We start from the raw sequence: 19596 nt of genomic DNA on the forward strand, positions 1-19596 counted from the left end.
TTGTAACTCATGCCACAAATGTGACTTACACTATAATTTGCGACTTTTTCACTCCACAATAGTAACATAAAACATGATAAATGGCCCTAGCTTCCTTCTTAACATTCTTCTCAGCTAATCTGGTAAAATTTAAGAGGTCGCACACACCTTAGACCGAGATCTAGCCTCTGTCTCACTCATCATTTATGCTCAGTCTGTTACATTCTGCTCTAGCTGTTTACACATTAGCATGCCAGTCTATAATAGTATTTGTTTAATTCAGTGCCAGAGGCTCTGGAATGAGTATCGATGTGTTGCAGAGCAACCTGCCATACTATTGCCCAAAGCGTTGTTAGCTTAGCTCCATTTTGTGAATAAAATGCAAGCGTTCTGTGCTGTCAATGCTGAACAGCTCTTGTCTGTTATTACAGGACTGTTATGCTTTGTCAATCATTTTGCACACTTTTCACATATGCTGCTCCGTTTCGCATAGCTTTCTCTCTTGTTATTTCCATATTTCTAACTGCAGCTTTATATACAAACTCTATAAAGGCAAATCAACAGTCTTGAATGCTAAAGGGGGCAAATTTCCATTTCCGCATAAGATGAGCAAGCCACTAAGGCTTGAAATTAAAAACCTCAAATTACAACAAAAAAAAAAAATTTAAAGGGAAATATTTCTAATAACACTTACTAGCCCAATAAAGAAATGTCTGCTTTTATATAGAACTGCAAGTAAATATATTATGGTATATTATCTTAGCTCAGAGTGTTTATCACCTTGCACAAACAATGCAGTCCCAAAGCAAATCACACATTTAGCTTTGTAAACATATACGGTAACTGCACGTACATGTATGATAGCGTCATTATTTGGCTTCTCTTTTTGGCTGATGGATATATTTATAGACAGTTTTCAAAATGATATTACTTGCATTATAAAAGTGTAAGTATAAATTTCAGAATGTACTGGCGCAGGGATTTTAAGTGTTTTTGTAATGCACTTTATTTAAAACTGCATGTAAAATGTCCCATTAACACCATCTAATTGAGCATTGCTAAGGAAATTCTGTCTTGAGCACTCTACTAAGTACTGAAGACAGCTTCTCAGCCTGCCTCTGCTCTCCTTACCTCTACAAATGTCTATCATATAATTTACTAAAGACCTATTGTCAAAAGGGGAAAAACCTCAACAACTTTTATCGTTCTTAAAACAAAATGTCCAAACAACCCTTTGCCCCACAGGAAATAAAAGAGGTCATGGGTATAATCCAGTAGATATACAGCAAAGAGGATATAGTCCGCAGAACTATACTGGTCACAAGAAGCAGCAAAGTTCCAGATGTTTCTCCTTATGATTCTCCCTCAGGGGTGTTGGCCTCAGTGTTACCTCCTCTCTTAACTGGGATCCATGTGTAAGCGTCTAACTCTCCAGACAACCAATTTCCTTAAATACCTGAGTGGGGGCATTTTAGGCAGTTACAAGCAGAGAAGACTACATTCATTAATCAGGGAACCACAGGGAGCCTCTCCAGCATCCAGAGAATAGATGTGCAGCCAAGAAGGTGTACAGTGTCTCCATTGTCCAGTTTCCACGGGAGGTCATTAAGAGGTCCCAGATAGCTAGAGTGTAGACAAGCAAGCCAAGCTGATTAAATAGTCTCCCCCCACTGGGTTACTGTCCAAGCTGTGGCCGACTAGCAGTCAATACGCTTCACACGCAAAAGACCACACTCACAAAAAAACAGCATGAATGTGAAAACCTGGTAAAATTATAAATGAACTTTACACCTATGATTTTAACTAGCTTCCTGCCTACATACCTTTATGCTAGGGCTGATTGATGACAGCCTCATCTCTCTCAAACTGTCTATCACATCCCTGCTTAGTTAGTAAGCTCTAGGCAGATAAATGAGAACAGGTCTGCAGCGATTAGTGCTGACAGTAAGTGTACCTTGTGCATCTGTGTCAGCGCTGATCGCTGTCGCTCCATTCTGCTCTGTCTGCCCAGCGCTTTATAACTAACAGGGACTTGCCAGGAAGATAGAGGAGATTGTGGCTGTAGCGATCAGCACTGACAGTAAGTACACATTAACACAGTACACTTACTGTCAGCACTGAGCGCTGCAGCCCCATTCTCCTCTGTATGCCTGGAAAGTCCCAGGTTAAAATCACAGAAAATAATGCACTAAAACAGTAGATGCAAACATAATATATGGACTAAGCCCTCACTGTAATGATAAAATCTGAGACTCTTAGCCAATATATTTTGATCAAAATACATCTTGGCCCACCTACCCAGCGGTCTTAGGTCAAGTAGGTCCTACTCTATACCTACCTATGCAGTTGTGCATCTATGTTCAGGAGAGCAGACCCTGCTGCTCCTAGTAGCCTCTATCTGCATCCAGCGACCAATGAGAGGAGGAGCACCCACAGCTATACACTCACCTAAAGAATTATTAGGAACACCTGTTCTAGTTCTCATTAATGCAATTATCTAGTCAACCAATCACATGGCAGTTGCTTCAATGCATTTAGGGGTGTGGTCCTGGTCAAGACAATCTCCTGAACTCCAAACTGAATGTCAGAATGGGAAAGATTTAAGCAATTTAGAGCGTGGCATGGTTGTTGGTGCCAGACGGGCCGGTCTGAGTATTTCACAATCTGCTCAGTTACTGGGATTTTCACGCACAACCATTTCTAGGGTTTACAATGAATGGTGTGAAAAGGGAAAAACATCCAGTATGCGGCAGTCCTGTGGGCGAAAATGCCTTGTTGATGCTAGAGGTCAGAGGAGAATGGGCCGACTGATTCAAGCTGATAGAAGAGCAACGTTGACTGAAATAACCACTCGTTACAACCGAGGTATGCAGCAAAGCATTTGTGAAGCCACAACACGCACAACCTTGAGGCGGATGGGCTACAACAGCAGAAGACCCCACCGGGTACCACTCATCTCCACTACAAATAGGAAAAAGAGGCATTTGCACGAGCTCACCAAAATTGGACTGTTGAAGACTGGAAAAATGTTGCCTGGTCTGATGAGTAGAGTCGGAATTTTGGCGTAAACAGAATGAGAACATGTATCCATCATGCCTTGTTACCACTGTGCAGGCTGGTGGTGGTGGTGTAATGGTGTGGGGGATGTTTTCTGGGCACACTTTAGGCCCCTTAGTGCCAATTGGGCATCGTTAAAATGCCACGGGCTACCTGAGCATTGTTTCTGACCATGTCCATCCCTTCATGACCACCATGTACCCATCTGGCTACTTCCAGCAGGATAATGCACCATGTCACAAAGCTCAAATCATTTCAAATTGGCTTCTTGAACATGACAATGAGTTCACTGTACTAAAATGGCCCCCACAGTCACCAGATCTCAACCCAATAGAGCATCTTTGGGATGTGGTGGAACGGGCGCTTCGTGCCCTGGATGTGCATCCCTCAAATCTCCATCAACTGCAAGATGCTATCCTATCAATATGGGCCAACATTTCTAAAGAATGCTATCAGCACCTTGTTGAATCAATGCCACGTATAATTAAGGCAGTTCTGAAGTCAAAAGGGGGTCCAACACCGTATTAGTATGGTGTTCCTAATAATTCTTTAGGTGGGTGTATGTACCACCTAATCAAGGTCGCATATTAGGTGGGGCAAATGTGCACATGAATACTACTCCCAGGTTAGTTAACAAGCAAATCCCAGGCTAATTAACAAACGCTCATCAGATAGAGGGGAGTAGGCTGCAGTGATCAGCACTGACCCAGAAGACAAACCAATTTGAAGCAGTTTTTTTAATTCTTATGGACAGGGGCATAAGGGGGGGGGCAGAGGTAGCAGTTGCTGAAGGGTCCAAAGACCCTTGTGCCACATAAGAAGACACTGGTATTATAGAAAGTGCATGCTGGTCAAGTTACACCTCTGGCTGAAGGGAAGGGGTTACGTCAAAAATTTGCCGTTTCAATTTTTGCCTCAGGCAGCACAAAGGCTAGGTACTGAGGAAAGGGGAGTCCAAGCTGAACTTTTGCACCAGGACCCAGGAGCCTTTAGCTATGCCCCAGCTCATGGAGTTGATTTAATTTAACCTTTATTATTCTGATGTCCTAAGATTTATGAATCACAACACGAAGAGTACATATACTTTCTGAAAGACTACAGAATTTACTTTATACTTCTATTATTGGCATCCTTTTAGAGGAAACACCTAAAAAATGGAATAAATGTCTGTGTGCTTGTTTATCCACAGGTATCTGAGATGTTACTACTTTGCAGTACGGACTTTGATCACAATAGGTGGCCTTGCAGAACCTCAAACATTATTTGAAATACTTTTCCAGCTCTTAAATTATTTTTCTGGGGTCTTCGTCTTTTCAAGTTTGATTGGACAGGTAAAAAATAGATAAATACTATTAGCATTGTAGCCAACATGTAAGTCCAGATGAATATGAAATCTATGGAAATTAATTCATGTAAAAATAATTAGCTTGAAGCAGTGCAGCCCAATCCTGGCCTCGAAGAAGCTCTGGAACCTCTTGAGATCAGTTATTGATCAAGAGAGTTATTTGGATTTGCTTGAAAGGAATTTGTTTTCCCCGGTGGTACTTTCACACTTGCGGCAGAGGATCCCAGGAGGCAGTTCTGCATGCGGATCCGTCTGACAAATGCATTAAAATGCCGGATCCGTCTCTCCAGTGTCATCCGGAAAAACGGATCCGGTATAAAAAAAATTTGCAAAGCCGAATCCGTTTTGCTGGAACACTTAATGCTGCATCCGGAACTAAAAACTTCAATGTAAATTAATGCTGGATCCGGCATTCCGGCAAGAGTTCAGTCTTTTTGGATGGAGATAAAGCCGCAGCATGCTGCGGTATTTTCTCCGGCCTGGAAAGCCAAAAAGACTGAACTGAAGACATCATGATGCATCCTGAACGGATTGCTCTCCATTCAGAAGGCATGGGGATAAAACTGATCAGTTCTTCCGGTATTGAGCCCCTAGGATGGAACTCAATGCCGGAAAAGAATAACGCTAGTGTGAAAGTACCCTAAGATGAGGAAATTTGGCTTTCACCTCATGTTTTTTTTTTGCCTTTCTCTGGATCAACTTTGCAGGATAACAGGCTGGACTGGATAGACCATGTCTTTTTTTTCTTTTCAAAATCTGTTTATTGTTTTCAAAGTAAGGGAGAATAAACAGTGCATTTGGAGCCTTATAAATCATGTTACTTTGTCTTCAGGATTTCCTACAGAAAAATATGTGCTAGTTATTGACATTATTAAACCATATATATAAACTTACAGGGGTTCTCAAGGAATTATTTAAAATGGGTGCAAACAACCTGCCCTAGAATGTGAGCTGGACTTTGCCATTTTAAATCATTCCCGGAGAACCCCTTTATGGGTATGGTCTTTTTTTTTTTGAGGGCAGACTTGGGACACACTGACTAAAAGAGGCTGTCTGTTATTTTATAGTATTTTTTTTTGCATTTTTTGTGAGAATTTAAGAAGGTCAAAGGCCGTTTTCTGTTGGGATTGTCGGTGATCAACTGTATCTGAGGGGTGATCAACTGTATCTGTGGGGAAACTTACTTGCAGTATGTCCTTTCTATCTGCTTTCTGTTATGTCTAATAAATGAGGAGGCTTAAAGGTAGTCTGTCACCTCAAAAATTTATTTCAAAGTAAACATACTACCATGTAGGGTAGGTGTCCCTAACCCCTAACACTTTTTTTGTAAAAATTCAGTTCTATAATCCTCAAGCAACATTTATGTTAACATTCATGTTAAAAGGGAAAATAATAACATCTGCACAACACCGAACCCAAACCCGAACTTCTGTGAAGAAGTTCGGGTCTGGGTACCACATTTAGTTTTTTCAATAGAGAAAAGGAATATCCCACGGCGCAAGAACCACCCAGTGGTTGGAATAGAATGAGGGTTCTTTTTTATTAAGCAAGCGGTACAACGCGTTTCGATGATATACCCCTTCTTCAGGTACAAATGACTTGCAAGTCATTTGTACCTGAAGAAGGGGTATATCCCCGAAACGCGTTGTACCGCTTGCTTAATAAGAAAGAACCCTCATTCTATTCCAACCACTGGGTGGTTCTTGCGCCGTGGGATATTCCTTTTCTCTATTGAACTACTGGCTTTCTGAGGGATTCCAGGCGTCCCTGAACAGAAGCACTCATCCCGGGCTGCATACCATCCGCCGTGAGGGGCTTATGCCAACCTGACTTACGTCTTCATTAGAGTTGTGCCTAATTTAGCACAACTCTACCAGGTGAGCCTCCATTTTTTGGAGATACTACTTATTACCCATCTAAAACGTTATTACCCTATGGTGCGCCATTTTTTTGTTCTACAGCTGAACGAAGCCTGCTTTTATTACATTCAGTTTTTTATCACGCGCATGCAAAACACATTGCACCCGCACTATAAAAACTGAACAACGCAACGCAATCGCAGTCAAAACTGACTGAAATTGTGTGCGCACTCACGCGGGTTTCCCGCAATGCACCGGGACGCATCCGGAGAAGATTCAGGACGCCCGTCTGAAAAAGGCCTTAGGGTCTAATTTTTTGCGTGATAAGATGACTGTTTAATTGGTACAATTTTGGGGTGCTTATGACTTTTTTATCGTTTGCTATTGCACTTTTTGTGATGTAAGGTGACAAAAAATAGCTTTTTTGACACAGTTTTTGTCTTATTTTTTTTACGGTGTTCACCTGAGGGGTTAGGTCATGTAATATTTTTAAAGAGCAGGTCTTTACGGACGTTGAAATACCTAATATATATACTTTTTATTTATTTATTTCAGTTTTACTCAATAATATCATTTTTGAAACAAAAAAATCATGTTTTAGTGCTCCATAGTCTGAGAGCCATAGTTTTTTTATTTTTTGGGTGATTGTCTTAGGTAGGGTATCATTTTTGCGGGATGAGATGACGGTTTGATTGGAAACTATTTTGGGGTGTGTATGACTTTTTTATTGCTTGCTATTACACTTTTTATGATGTAAGGTGACAAAAAAATGCTTTTTTGACATCGTTTTCATTTTATATTTTTTACGGTGTTGTCCTGAGGGCTTAGGTCATGTGGTATTTTTATAGAGCAGGTTGTTATGGACGCCGCGATAGCTAATATTTTTTTTTACATTTAACACAATTAAAGCATTTTTGAAACAAAAAACACATGTTTTAGTGTCTCCATAGTCTGAGAGTTGTTTTTTTTTTGGGCAATTGTCTTAGGTCGCAGCAAATTTTTTGTGGGATGAGGTGACGGTTAGATTGGTACTATTTTGGGGTGCATATGACTTTTTGATCACTTGGTGTTGCACTTTTAGTGATGTTTTTTTAGCACAGTTCTTTTTTTTTTTTTTTTATGGTGTTCACCTGAGGGGTTAGGTCATGTGATGTTTTTATAGAGCCGGTAGATACGGATGCGGCGATACATAATATGTCTAAAAATTTTTTTATTTACTTTATTTTGGGAAAGGGCGCTTTTTTTTACTTGAAACTTTAACTTAACTTCTTTTTCCACTTAATTTTTTGTCCCACTATGGGATTTCAACATTTAAGGGTCTGATCCCTGTTTCAATACAGCACAATACATTTGTATTTAGTGTTGATCGCAAACATTCTAATCGCAAATTTTTATCGTGAATATTGGCACTTTGAGAATTCGCAATTATCTAGAATATAGTGCTATATCTTCGTAATCGCGAATATTCTAGATTTTTTTTTTCCATCACTACTCATGATTCCTCACTGCTTCTTGCTTGTGGGCCAATGAGAATGCTGCAATATCTTTGACTTTAGGAGTAGTGTTGATCCCGAATTTTCCGATTACCAATTTTCGCTATCAAGAAAATAATGACTGGAGATCACAAATTCTCGAATTCGCGAATATATGACAAATATTCTCCCAAATATTCGTGACACATTGCGAATTCGAATGTTGCCCCTGCTGCTCATCACGGTTTGTATTGTGCTGTATTGTGCTGTATAGAACTGTCAGTATCTTACATTGTAAGACGCTAACAGTTGCCTAGGAGACCCAGCCCTGGGGCTAGATCTGCTGGGCTTCCGTAGCTGGCAATCCCGATGCCTGTTCAAGGCAACCATCGGGTCCCCGTCACCGCAGCATGGGGACCCGATGGGGATGTACAAGCTGCCACAAACCCTCTGTATGCCGCGGTCAGCGTAACCGTGGCGTACAGGGGGTTAATCCGCCAGCATCAGTGTTTTCACAGATGCTGGCAGATTCAGCAGGGGCTGTAATTGTTGAAATTTTCTTTTCTTTTTAGAAGGAAAGCTAATTAGCTTATCTGTGGGTTTCTCTGAGAGATATGAAAATTAGCTTTCTTTCCAAATGGAAAAGAAAGCTAAGCCTCCCTGATGCAACCAGATGCTGATATGCTGATTTCCATATATTTTTACCAGAAACCCAGAGGAGTATTGCCTAGCCTATAATACTCATCACCAGGGGCATACATAGAAATCACTGGGCCACATAGCAAAATCTTAATTGGGCCCCCATGCCCCATTCATAGCCCTTACCACTACCTATTCCTGGCCAGTATATATAGCAGTGTACTTATATGTGAGGTATGAGGTATAAATTATGGCTTGTACCTCACATATAAGTACACTGCTGTATATTCTATATACCTGTACATACTGCATCTATAGTACCTTATACCTTACATATCAGTACACTGTTGTATAATATATATCTGCACACACTGCATTACACTACACACTTTACATCCGGTGGAGTGAGATGCTCTGTTTTCTTTTCCTTTTGAAAGGCAAACAGGTTTGGATATTTTCCAGATTAGTATTATATGTTGGCTGACCAATAACTTTTCTTATCCTTAGTTTGTATACAGTGTGTGTGTGTATATATATATATATATATATATACACACACACAGTAAAAAATGCCATCTGCAGTACAGTATACTGTATCGCACAAGGTAGGCTTAGATACTCACCTCACCAGATTTTATTAGATAACATTAGATTGTAGCTAACGTGATAACATTAGATACAGATCAGCAAATTAATTCTCTGTAATAGCAAGATAGCCAAAGCATAACACTCCTCTGAGAGGGAGCAAATCATGAGCTAATCCGTTTTCCTTCCAAAATAAAAAGAAAATTGAGCACATCACTCTACCAGATATAAACAGCTCTTTCAGAGTGTTTGCCCTTTAGCTGAGCAGAAAAAAAATTGGTTTAGCTATCTGAAAGACCTTTCTTGGAGTCTGGGGAGGGGTACTCTTTCTCCTTATGAAGAGTACCTAGTATGTGTGAAGAGTATTGTACGCTAGGCAACTCTCCTCTGGGTTTCTGGGAAAAATATATGCAAATTGGCATATCTTACAGCTGGAGGCATCAGAGACTTATCTTTCTTTTCCTTTTAGAAGGAAAGTTAATTTGGATATCTTTCCCAGAAAAAAACGGGCGTCACATGGCAGAGCCTGGGCGTTTCGCTCCGCTTTTTCAAGGGGCGTATATAGCTGACCATCTTACATATACCCTAGGTAATGGAGATTAAATGCACTTCACCTGTGCGCGGACCAATAGTTGTACACCGGGCGGAACATGGCAGAGCCTGGGAGAATCAGCGACGGTCGCGTCATCCCGCGAGATAACGCGAAGATGACATCAGCCGTCACTTGACCCATTAGAGCCGGGTTACGGAGAAAGTCGCGCGAGTCGACACAAATCGCGCGAGGCAAAGAAAACGAGATCGCAGATCACATTGCGATCACATGATCACACGCCATTTCCTAATGTGAGGATTACTATCTCACCATGATGACCGGCAATGCCACAAGCCTACCATCTCACCACGGCAACCCAAAAGCCATACCATCCGCACCTAATACTATCCTCAACTATTTATCAGTAGAAAGGGGAGGCAGAATACTCCATAACAGAGTTTAGGCGATATTACAACGGATCCATAAGACAAACAGCAAAATCACATGACGATATGATTATATTAATAATATAAAATAATAAATGCAAATATGGCGGTAAATAAGCGCAATTAAAGTGCTGAGTGCATGATAAATACATACTAATTATCCTAAATATGATCGAACATACTAAGCAGCATAGCCACATAACCGTATGGCTGTGATATTGTACACATAAATATACATATAACGCATAGAAAGCGCAATAAAAGTGCTGAATACATGATAAGTACAGAATATTTGCCCTCCATATTGAATGTGATCAAACTCAATAAATATATAAAATAAGAGATATTTAGATGATAATAACCTAAAAAAAATCGTTTAAACACTTCCTATAGTAAATGAACAAAAAAGTGATGGTGAAAAAACAAGAAAAAGAAAAAAAGAGTGATAAAGTGCAAGTGCAAAATAAAGTGTCATTCAGTGACTAAAGTTAATATATTACAATATAAAAACACATAATCGTCATACTGTTCTTAAAGGTACTCATGATTCTATACAGACAAATAAAAATTAAAAATTCATTGCCAGCTAAAAAATCACCAGTTATGATAACAATAGAAAGTCCCCTAAGTAAATGTCCGAAGAGAAAACTCCCTAAATAACTACAGGTATCTCCAACAATAAGCGCTTGTCCATACTCCTGTATCCCCTTCCAAAACACAGGCATACGTGCACCTTCCAGATAACCTAAAACGTATACGTGGTCAGAGGGTACTGAATACCATATGTGTATAACCTGTTAAAAAATAGATAAAGAACAGTGTTACTATAAAATACCAGTTAGAAACAACATAAATTAGCGACTGGTTCGAAACCCGGACCATAGATACTAAGTTATAGTATCTTTTTAGTTTTAATATATTTTTTATATATTTCAGCACTTTTGCATTCTTTGTTTTTCACCTGTGACCTTTGAGGTGCTTCCTTCCTGTTTTGTGTGCATAAATACTTAGTGCTAGCTACATTGTTTTACTGTATAACAATGAGGAGGAATGGATCAGTCCAGTCCTGAAACGCGTCGCCTTTTATACTATAATAAATCAGTCAAGAAGAACCCGCCTTTGACCTTCTTGTTTGACATTACTGGGGGAAGTCAATTTTTGTCTTTTTCCTACTGATTCTTATCTACCGGAACCGCACGATCCCTGGTTGGATGTCTGACTGTAGTTATACCTACAGGGATGCTTTGCTCCTAGCACAACCCCACAAGGAGAGCACATATCATTGTGCATTGTCCCATGGACTATATGGGGTAACACCCTATGTTGCGCCATTTTTTTAATTTATTTTATTCTCTAGAGAATCAGCTAACTAAGCTAATTCTCTCTGTTCTGATATAGGGCAATCACCCTAAAAGAGCTGTTTGCAGATGAGATGATGGTTTAGCTATTATCAAAGTTATGCTTTAAGCCCATTTTAAAAGGCTTAACATTGAGCTTGTGTTAGCTACATTACATCTGGTGGTATGAGATGCTAAGTTTTCTTTTCCTTTTGAAAAGAGAACCGATTTGCACATTTCTTTCTCCAGAGTTGTGTTGTACAGTGGCTCACCTTTTTATTCTCTCTCTGTGATTCTACCATTACTGAATAACAAAAAAATCTGATTCAGACGAATACGGGTCAAATTCTGAATTGATAGAATAGAGTCGCTCATCTCTAGAATGTGTACTGTGCATGGAGACTATGAACAGTACATATTTGTGTGAAAAGGGTCTAAGACTAGTAGTATTGGATTAAGGACTAAGAGATCAGGTGTCTGTTCCCATTTAATTGAGTTAATGGGTATCCAAAACCTATTCATTCCACTTTGGGGTGCTCCATTCCCAATATACAGCCAGGTCCATAAATATTGGGACATTGACACAATTCCATTTTTTTGGGCTCTATACATCACCACAATGGATTTGAAATGAAATGAACAAGATGTATTTTAACTGCAGACTGTCAGCTTTAATTTGAGGGTATTTACATCCAAATTAGGTGAACAGTGTAGGAATGACAACAGTTTGCATATGTGCCTCCCACTTGTTAAGGGACCAAAAGTAATGGGACAATTGGCTTCTAGGCTGTTCCATGGCCAGGTGTGTGTTATTCCCTCATTATCCCAATTACAATGAGCAGGAAAAAAGGTCCAGAGTTCATTTCAAGTGTGTTATTTGCATTTGGAATCTGTTGCTGTCAACTCTCAAGATGAGATCCAAAGAGCTGTCACTATCAGTGAAGCAAGCCATCATTAGGCTGAAAAAACTAAACAAACCCATCAGAGATAGCAAAAACATTAGGCGTGGCCAAAACAACTGTTTGGAACATTCTTAAAAAGAAGGAACGCACCGGTGAGCTCAGCAACACCAAAAGACCCGGAAGACCACAGAAAACAACCGTGGTGGATGACCGAATAATTATTTCCCTGGTGAAGAAAACACACTTCACAACAGTTGGCCAGATCAAGAACACTCTCCAGGAGGTAGGTGCATGTGTGTCAAAGTTAATAATCAAGAGAAGACTTCACCAGAGTGAATACAGAGGGTTCACCACAAGATGTAAACCATTGGTGAGCCTCAAAAACAGGAAGGCCAGATTAGAGTTTGCCAAACGACATCTAAAAAAGCCTTCACAGTTCTGGAACAACATCCTATGGACAGGTGAGACCAAGATCAACTTGTACCAGAGTGATGGGAAGAGAAGAGTATGGAGAAGGAAAGGAACTGCTCATGATCCTAATCATACCACCTCATCAGTGAAGCATGGTGGTGGTAGTGTCATGGCGTGGGCATGTATGGCTGCCAATGGAACTGGTTCTCTTGTATTTATTGAAGATGTGACTGCTGACAAAAGCAGCAGGATGAATTCTGAAGTGTTTCGGAAAATATTATCTGCTCATATTCAGCCAAATACTTCAGAACTCATTGGATGGCGCTTCACAGTGCAGATGGACAATGACCCAAAGCATACTGCAAAAGCAACCAAAGAGTTTTTTAAGGGAAAGAAGTGGAATGTTATGCAATGCCCAAGTCAATCACCTGACCTGAATCCGATTGAGCATGCATTTCACTTGCTGAAGACAAAACTGAAGGGAAAATGCCCTAAGAACAAGCTGGAACTGAAGACAGTTGCAGTAGAGGCCTGGCAGAGCATCACCACCGATGAAACCCAGCATCTGGTGATCTCTATGCGTTCCAGACTTCAGGCTGTAATTGACGGCAAAGGATTTGCAACCAAGAATTAAAAAGTGAAAGTTTGATTTATGATTATTATTCTGTCCAATTACTTTTGGTCCCTTAACAAGTGGGAGGCACATATGCAAACTGTTGTAATTCCTACACCGTTCACCTGATTTGGATGTAAATACCCTCAAATGAAAGCTGACAGTCTGCAGTTAAAGCACATCTTGTTCGTTTCATTTCAAATCCATTGTGGTGGTGGTGGTGTACAGAGCCAAAATTTTTTGAATTGTGTTGAAGTCCCAATATTTAGGTGCAGCTTTTTACCCAACAGAATAGAAAACAATCAATTGAATGGTTTTCCTTTCTTCCCTCTTCACATAAAGTTTATTGGAAAACAGACTACGTATACCGTTTACACAAATAAAATAATAAAGGAAACCATAGTCTTGATATGGTGCCTGGTCATTTTAGAAGTAAGATATGAAAACATGTATTTTCATTGTATCTAGTAATTCTGAAAGCGTGTATGAAAAATGTCTGTCCTTTTTTTATCACCTGTATATAAGGGGGGACACACACACAAAAAGGGAGATTTGGCTAGCTACAGTATAGTATAAAAGACTTGTGACAAAGCCTCCATAGCTTCAAAAATAATGCTGTTTATAACAGAGCTCCAGGACATTTCCTGAAAGGCTAAACATATTAATGTTGATATAATTATTTATGTCCATGTCCATCCTTGGAGAAATTGCTTAATAAAAAAAAAAAATCTTACCCATAAACAATTCTGCCTTTGCCAGTTGGATGTATGTAGACACTTGAGTTCCCATTTAAAAAAAATCAATATGAGACATCCATTTCAGACATGAAGATTGAGTTCTGTACTAGATAACGAAGTACAATGCATTTATTAAAGGTTCAGATTAAAACACACATCAGCACAAAATTATGTATTGCGTCAAAAAAGTTGACCAGGGACCCTGCAATGAGCCTGATATTTTACATATATGGAATGTAATATGAGGATTAGTATGATGTATCAGATTTTTCTTTATTAATGAACAGTTTATGTATTTACACTTATAAGAATTAAAGTCTATGTACACCTTTGGGGGCAATTTTTTTTATTATTGCATTGTACTCATTTTGAGCTAAAAATCATTTTTTATATTGGTACACATATGGAACCCTTTTTTCTGTACAGAGCTTAGATGCTCTAAAAGCAGCCTCTGGATTTTTTTCTCTTTTCCGTCAGTTGGGGAGCTGACATTATACCCTTACTCATAAGAATGTGGCTTAAATAAGTGTTTATGACCTATTAGTAAATTAGAAATAAATTTTATTAGATGACTGGCACAAAGTGAAAGTAAAAAGTACCATTCACACAGCTAGACAGTTAACCATTTGTGACAGAACAGCTCAATATTTTTAATAAAGACCAATTGAAAAAAATAGTTTTAGCCCAACATGAGTAAAATGCCATCAAAAAAAATATTTGCCTCCAAAGGTGTACATAGCCTTTAAGACACAATAATTAACCACCTCCGGACCGCCTAACGCAGGATCGCGTTCCGGAGGTGGCAGCGCTGCGCAGAGTCACGCATATACGCGTCATCTCGCGAGACGCAAGATTTCGCTCAAAGCCGGCCCGCGCATGCGCATCGCGGGCCGGCAAAATTAAAAGAAGTATTTCGTCACCAGCCTGCCAGCAACGATCATTGGCTGGCAGGCTGGCGATTTTCAAAAAATCCAATCAAAAGTCATATAACAGATCATATTAGTAAATATGATCTGTTATATGGCTTGTCTGCTCCTGTGCTGGTCCTTTTCGTCGGTTGGATCCAGCACAGGAGCAGACTGAACTGTGAGTACACCAAACACTACACCTTAGCCCCAGATCACCCACCTGCACCCCAATTAACCCTTTGATCACCCCTTTGATCGCCCCTGTCAATCACTAGTGAAAGGAAAAAAAGTGATCAGTGTAAACTTTCACTTTTTTTTTTTCACTGGTATTGGCTGTTAGGTTTTAGGGATAGTTTAGGCCCCTTGGTTAGGTAGTTAGCGTCAGTTAGCGCCCACCCCACCGCACCGCAGTCACTTTTATTCGCTGTTTAGCGTATCGCTAATCAGCATTTGTACTTTTATAGTATCTGTAAGTGATCAAAACTGATCACGGTCAGATCTATAATAGTATTAGTGTCACCTTAGCTCGCCCTCCACCCAAAACGCAGTGTTTGCCCGATCAGGCCTGATCGGTCGCCCACACGTGCGTTCACCCACGCCCGCCCCACCGCAGTGACAAAAAATATATATTTTTTGATCACTGCACATTCATTTTACACGCACTGCGGCGATAAAAAAATCAGTTTTGATATTTTTTATCAACCGCAGCAGCCTCCGGTACTTCGCTAGCCTCCCCTTTGTAAGACAGGCTTGCTTTTTTTCTTGGGTAGTCTCAGGGAATACCCCTAAATTTAGTAGTCCAAAATTTTAAACAGGGGGTATTCTTCTGAAGAGGCCTACAGGATTCTGACCCAGTCGGATGAGGAGTGGGAACCCTCATCTGACGAATCTAGCGGGTCAGAATATGAACCTGTAGAAAGCAGTGGCTCTCTGACCCAAAGTTCGGACGAGGAGGTTGAGGTCCCTGGCAGCACCAGGCGTACCCGGCCCCATGTCGCTAGACCACAGGTTACGCAGGATCCGCTTCAAGAGCAGCAGAGTGGGGCTGTCGCTGCCGGATCACGTGGTGAGGCATACACCAGCAGCGCAGCCCTTCCTGGACCTAGTACCAGCACTGCCGTACAACCTGGTGAAGTAGCGAGCACCAGAAGGGCAGTTGAAGCTGGTACGGTGGCACGTGCAATAGTTACCCCGTCGCAGCCACCGCACAGACAGGCCCGTAGAGCCCCTAGAGTCCCTGAGGTGCTGGCAAATCCTGATTGGCAGTCACCAACTTCAGCCGCACCAGTAGTTCCCCCTTTCACCGCCCAGTCTGGAGTTCGGGTTGAGACGGCTCAAATCGGTTCGGCCCTGGGATTTTTTGAGCTGTTCTTGACTGCGGAGCTCTTGGACTTAGTCGTGGCAGAGACCAACCAGTATGCCACACAATTTATAACCGCAAACCCGGGAAGCTATTATGCCCAGCCTTTCCGGTGGAAACCAGTCCAAGTTTCCGAACTTAAAATTTTTCTGGGCCTTCTCCTCAACATGGGCCTGACAAAAAAGCATGAATTGCGGTCATATTGGTCAACGCACCCAATTCATCACATGCCCATGTTCTCTGTATGTCCAGGACACGATTTGAGACCATCCTCCGTTTTCTGCATTTTAGCGACAACACCACCTCCCGTCCCAGAGGCCACCCTGCTTTTGACCGGCTCCACAAAATTCGGCCCCTCATAGACCATTTCAACCTGAAATTTGCAGATTTGTATACCCCAGAGCAAAACATCTGCGTAGACGAGTCCCTAATACATTTTACCGGGCGCCTTGGCTTCAAACAATACATCCCAAGCAAGCGTGCCCGGTATGGGGTCAAATTGTATAAGCTCTGTGAAAGGGCCACAGGCTATACCCACAAATTTCGGATCTATGAGGGAAAAGATCAGACCCTGGAGCCGGTCGGTTGCCCTGACTACCTGGGGAGCAGTGGGAAGACAGTCTGGGACTTGGTGTCACCCTTATTCGGCAAGGGGTACCATCTTTATGTGGACAATTTCTACACAAGTGTGGCCCTCTTTAGGCATTTGTTTCTAGAACGGATTTGCGCCTGTGGCACCGCGCGAACTAGTCGTGTGGGCTTCCCCCAACGGCTTGTAACCACCCGTCTTGCAAGGGGGCAGAGGGCTGCCTTGTGTAACGAAGAACTGCTCGCGGTGAAATGGAGAGACAAGCGTGACGTTTACATGCTCTCCTCCATTCACGCAGACACGACAATCCAAATTGAGCGAGCAACCCGTGTCATTGAAAAGCCCCTCTGTGTCCACGACTATAATGCGCTCATGGGAGGGGTGGACTTCAATGACCAGATGTTGTCTCCGTATTTAGTTTCCCGCAGAACCAGACGCTGGTATAAGAAGGTGTCTGTATATTTGATTCAATTGGCGCTGTACAATAGTTTTGTTCTCTACAGTAAGGCTGGGAGAACAGGATCCTTCCTCAAATTCCAGGAAGAGATCATCGAGAACCTCCTTTACCCAGGAGGTTCCGTGGCCCCATCCACCAGTGTAGTTAGCCGTCTACACGAGCGACATTTCCCCAGTGTCGTTCCTGGTACCTCAACCCAACCGTCACCCCGAAAAAGATGTTGTGTCTGTAGCAGGAGTGGAATAAGGCGTGACACCCGCTATTTCTGTCCTGACTGTGCTGACCACCCTGCCCTATGCTATGGAGAGTGTTTCCGGAAGTACCACACACAGGTACACCTAGCATAGGGATCACATCTCACCAGGACAGGCACACAGGGCTATTAGGGCCCATTCACTCACAGCTGCTGCAAACCTCTCCTTTCACCTGGGATAAAGTGCATAACGTACTTCGCCACATCTTTCGGCGATTTGCGCTTTGCACATTGTCCCATTAGGAAGGAGAGGTTTGTTCTTTAAAGGTAAAAAAAACTAAACAAAAAAAAAAATACCGGTAAGTAAAAAAGTTAAACGTTCAGTTAAAAAAGTTTAAAAAAAGTTTCTATGTTCTGTTCAACAGTTAATAAATTTATTGCGTTGCGGCCTGGTTTTTTCTTTTTTGTTTTGTTTTTTTTACCTTTCAGGTGGACCAACCGATCGACACTGATGTGCATTCGGACAGAAGCATTGCGCTGCTGTCAGATTACACGCAAGTTGGTGTATGCGGCGCTGCAAGACGAGATTTCTCCTCTGCAGTAAAAGATACGTTTGCCGAGGCATATGAGCTGAGGAGGTGGCGGTGTTCATATACTTTGGCAAACACTTTGTATATATAAAAAAAAAAAATCCCGGCAATGATTTATTCATCCACATCGATTGATGTGAATGGAGAAATCTGGTTTGCCAGGGCATACGAGCTAAGTGGGCATGGATGTTGGGCGGAGCTCCTATGTCCTGGCAGACGCCTTTCCCCTCCTTTTTCTTTTTTTGGCAGAGATTTTTTCATCCACATTGATCGATGCGAATGAAGAAATCTGTGCCGTTCATTTTTTTCTTTCAGCCCAGCGGCTGAACGGAAAAAAAAAATCTCATTACCTGTATGCTCAATATAAGGAGAATAGTAGAAACTCCTAATGCTGGGCATACATGTAATGATTGCGGAGACCCTCAAATGCCAGGGCAGTACAAACACCCCACAAATAACACCATTTTGGAAAGAAGACACCCCAAGGTATTCGCTGAGGGGCATATTGAGTCCATGAAAGATTGAAATTTTTGTCCCAAGTTAGCAGAAAGGGAGACTTTGTGAGAAAAAAATTAAAAAAATCAATTTCCGCTAACTTGTGCCCATAAAATTTTTTTTCTATGAACTCGCCATGCCCCTCATTAAATACCTTGGGGTGTCTTCTTTCCAAAATGGGGTCACATGTGGGGTATTTATACTGCCCTGGCATTTTAGGGGCCCCAAAGCGTGAGAAGAAGTCTGGTATCCAAATGTCTAAAAATGCCCTCCTAAAAGGAATTTGGGCCCCTTTGCCCACCTAGGCTGCAAAAAAGTGTCACACATGTGGTATCTCCGTATTCAGTAGAAGTTGGTGAATGTGTTTTGGGGTGTCATTTTACATATACCCATGCTGGGTGAGATAAATATCTTGGTCAAATGCCAACTTTGTATAAAAAAAATGGGAAAAGTTGTCTTTTGCCAAGATATTTCTCTCACCCAGCATGGGTATATGTAAAATGACACCACAAAACACATTCCCCAACTTCTCCCGAGTACGACGATACCAGATGTGTGACACTTTTTTGCAGCCTAGGTGGGCAAAGGGGCCCACATTCCAAAGAGCACCTTTCGGATTTCACAGGTCATTTACCTACTTACCACACATTAGGGCCCCTGAAAAATGCCAGGGCAGTATAACTACCCCACAAGTGACCCTATTTTGGAAAGAAGACACCCCAAGGTATTCCGTGAGGGGTATGGCGAGTTCCTAGAATTTTTTATTTTTTGTCACAAGTTAGTGGAAAATGATGATTTTTTTTTTTTTTTTTTTTCATACAAAGTCTCATATTCCACTAACTTGTGACAAAAAATAAAAACTTCCATGAACTCGCTATGCCCATCAGCGAATACCTTGGGGTCTCTTCTTTCCAAAATGGGGTCACTTGTGGGGTAGTTATACTGCCCTGGCATTCTAGGGGCCCAAATGTGTGGCAAGTAGTTTGAAATCAAATTCTGTAAAAAATGACGAGTGAAATCCGAAAGGTGCTCTTTGGAATATGGGCCCCTTTGCCCACCTAGGCTGCAAAAAAGTGTCACACATCTGGTA

The 19596-nt window shown here is 41.4% G+C and overlaps 1 protein-coding gene across 1 annotated transcript in view; it reads left to right on the top strand.

Annotated features, from left to right (window-relative positions):
* CNGB3 (cyclic nucleotide gated channel subunit beta 3) overlaps positions 1–19596 on the top strand; it is a 286679-nt gene that overhangs the window by 191371 nt on the left and 75712 nt on the right. Inside the window, exon 11 of the mRNA XM_040433859.1 lies at positions 4226–4367. Within this exon, the coding sequence (XP_040289793.1) occupies positions 4226–4367 (142 nt within the window). The remainder of the gene's footprint in view (positions 1–4225; positions 4368–19596) is intronic.

Source organism: Bufo bufo, chromosome 5 (genome assembly GCF_905171765.1).
Source record: "Bufo bufo chromosome 5, aBufBuf1.1, whole genome shotgun sequence".
Classification (NCBI taxonomy): Eukaryota; Metazoa; Chordata; class Amphibia; order Anura; family Bufonidae; genus Bufo; species Bufo bufo.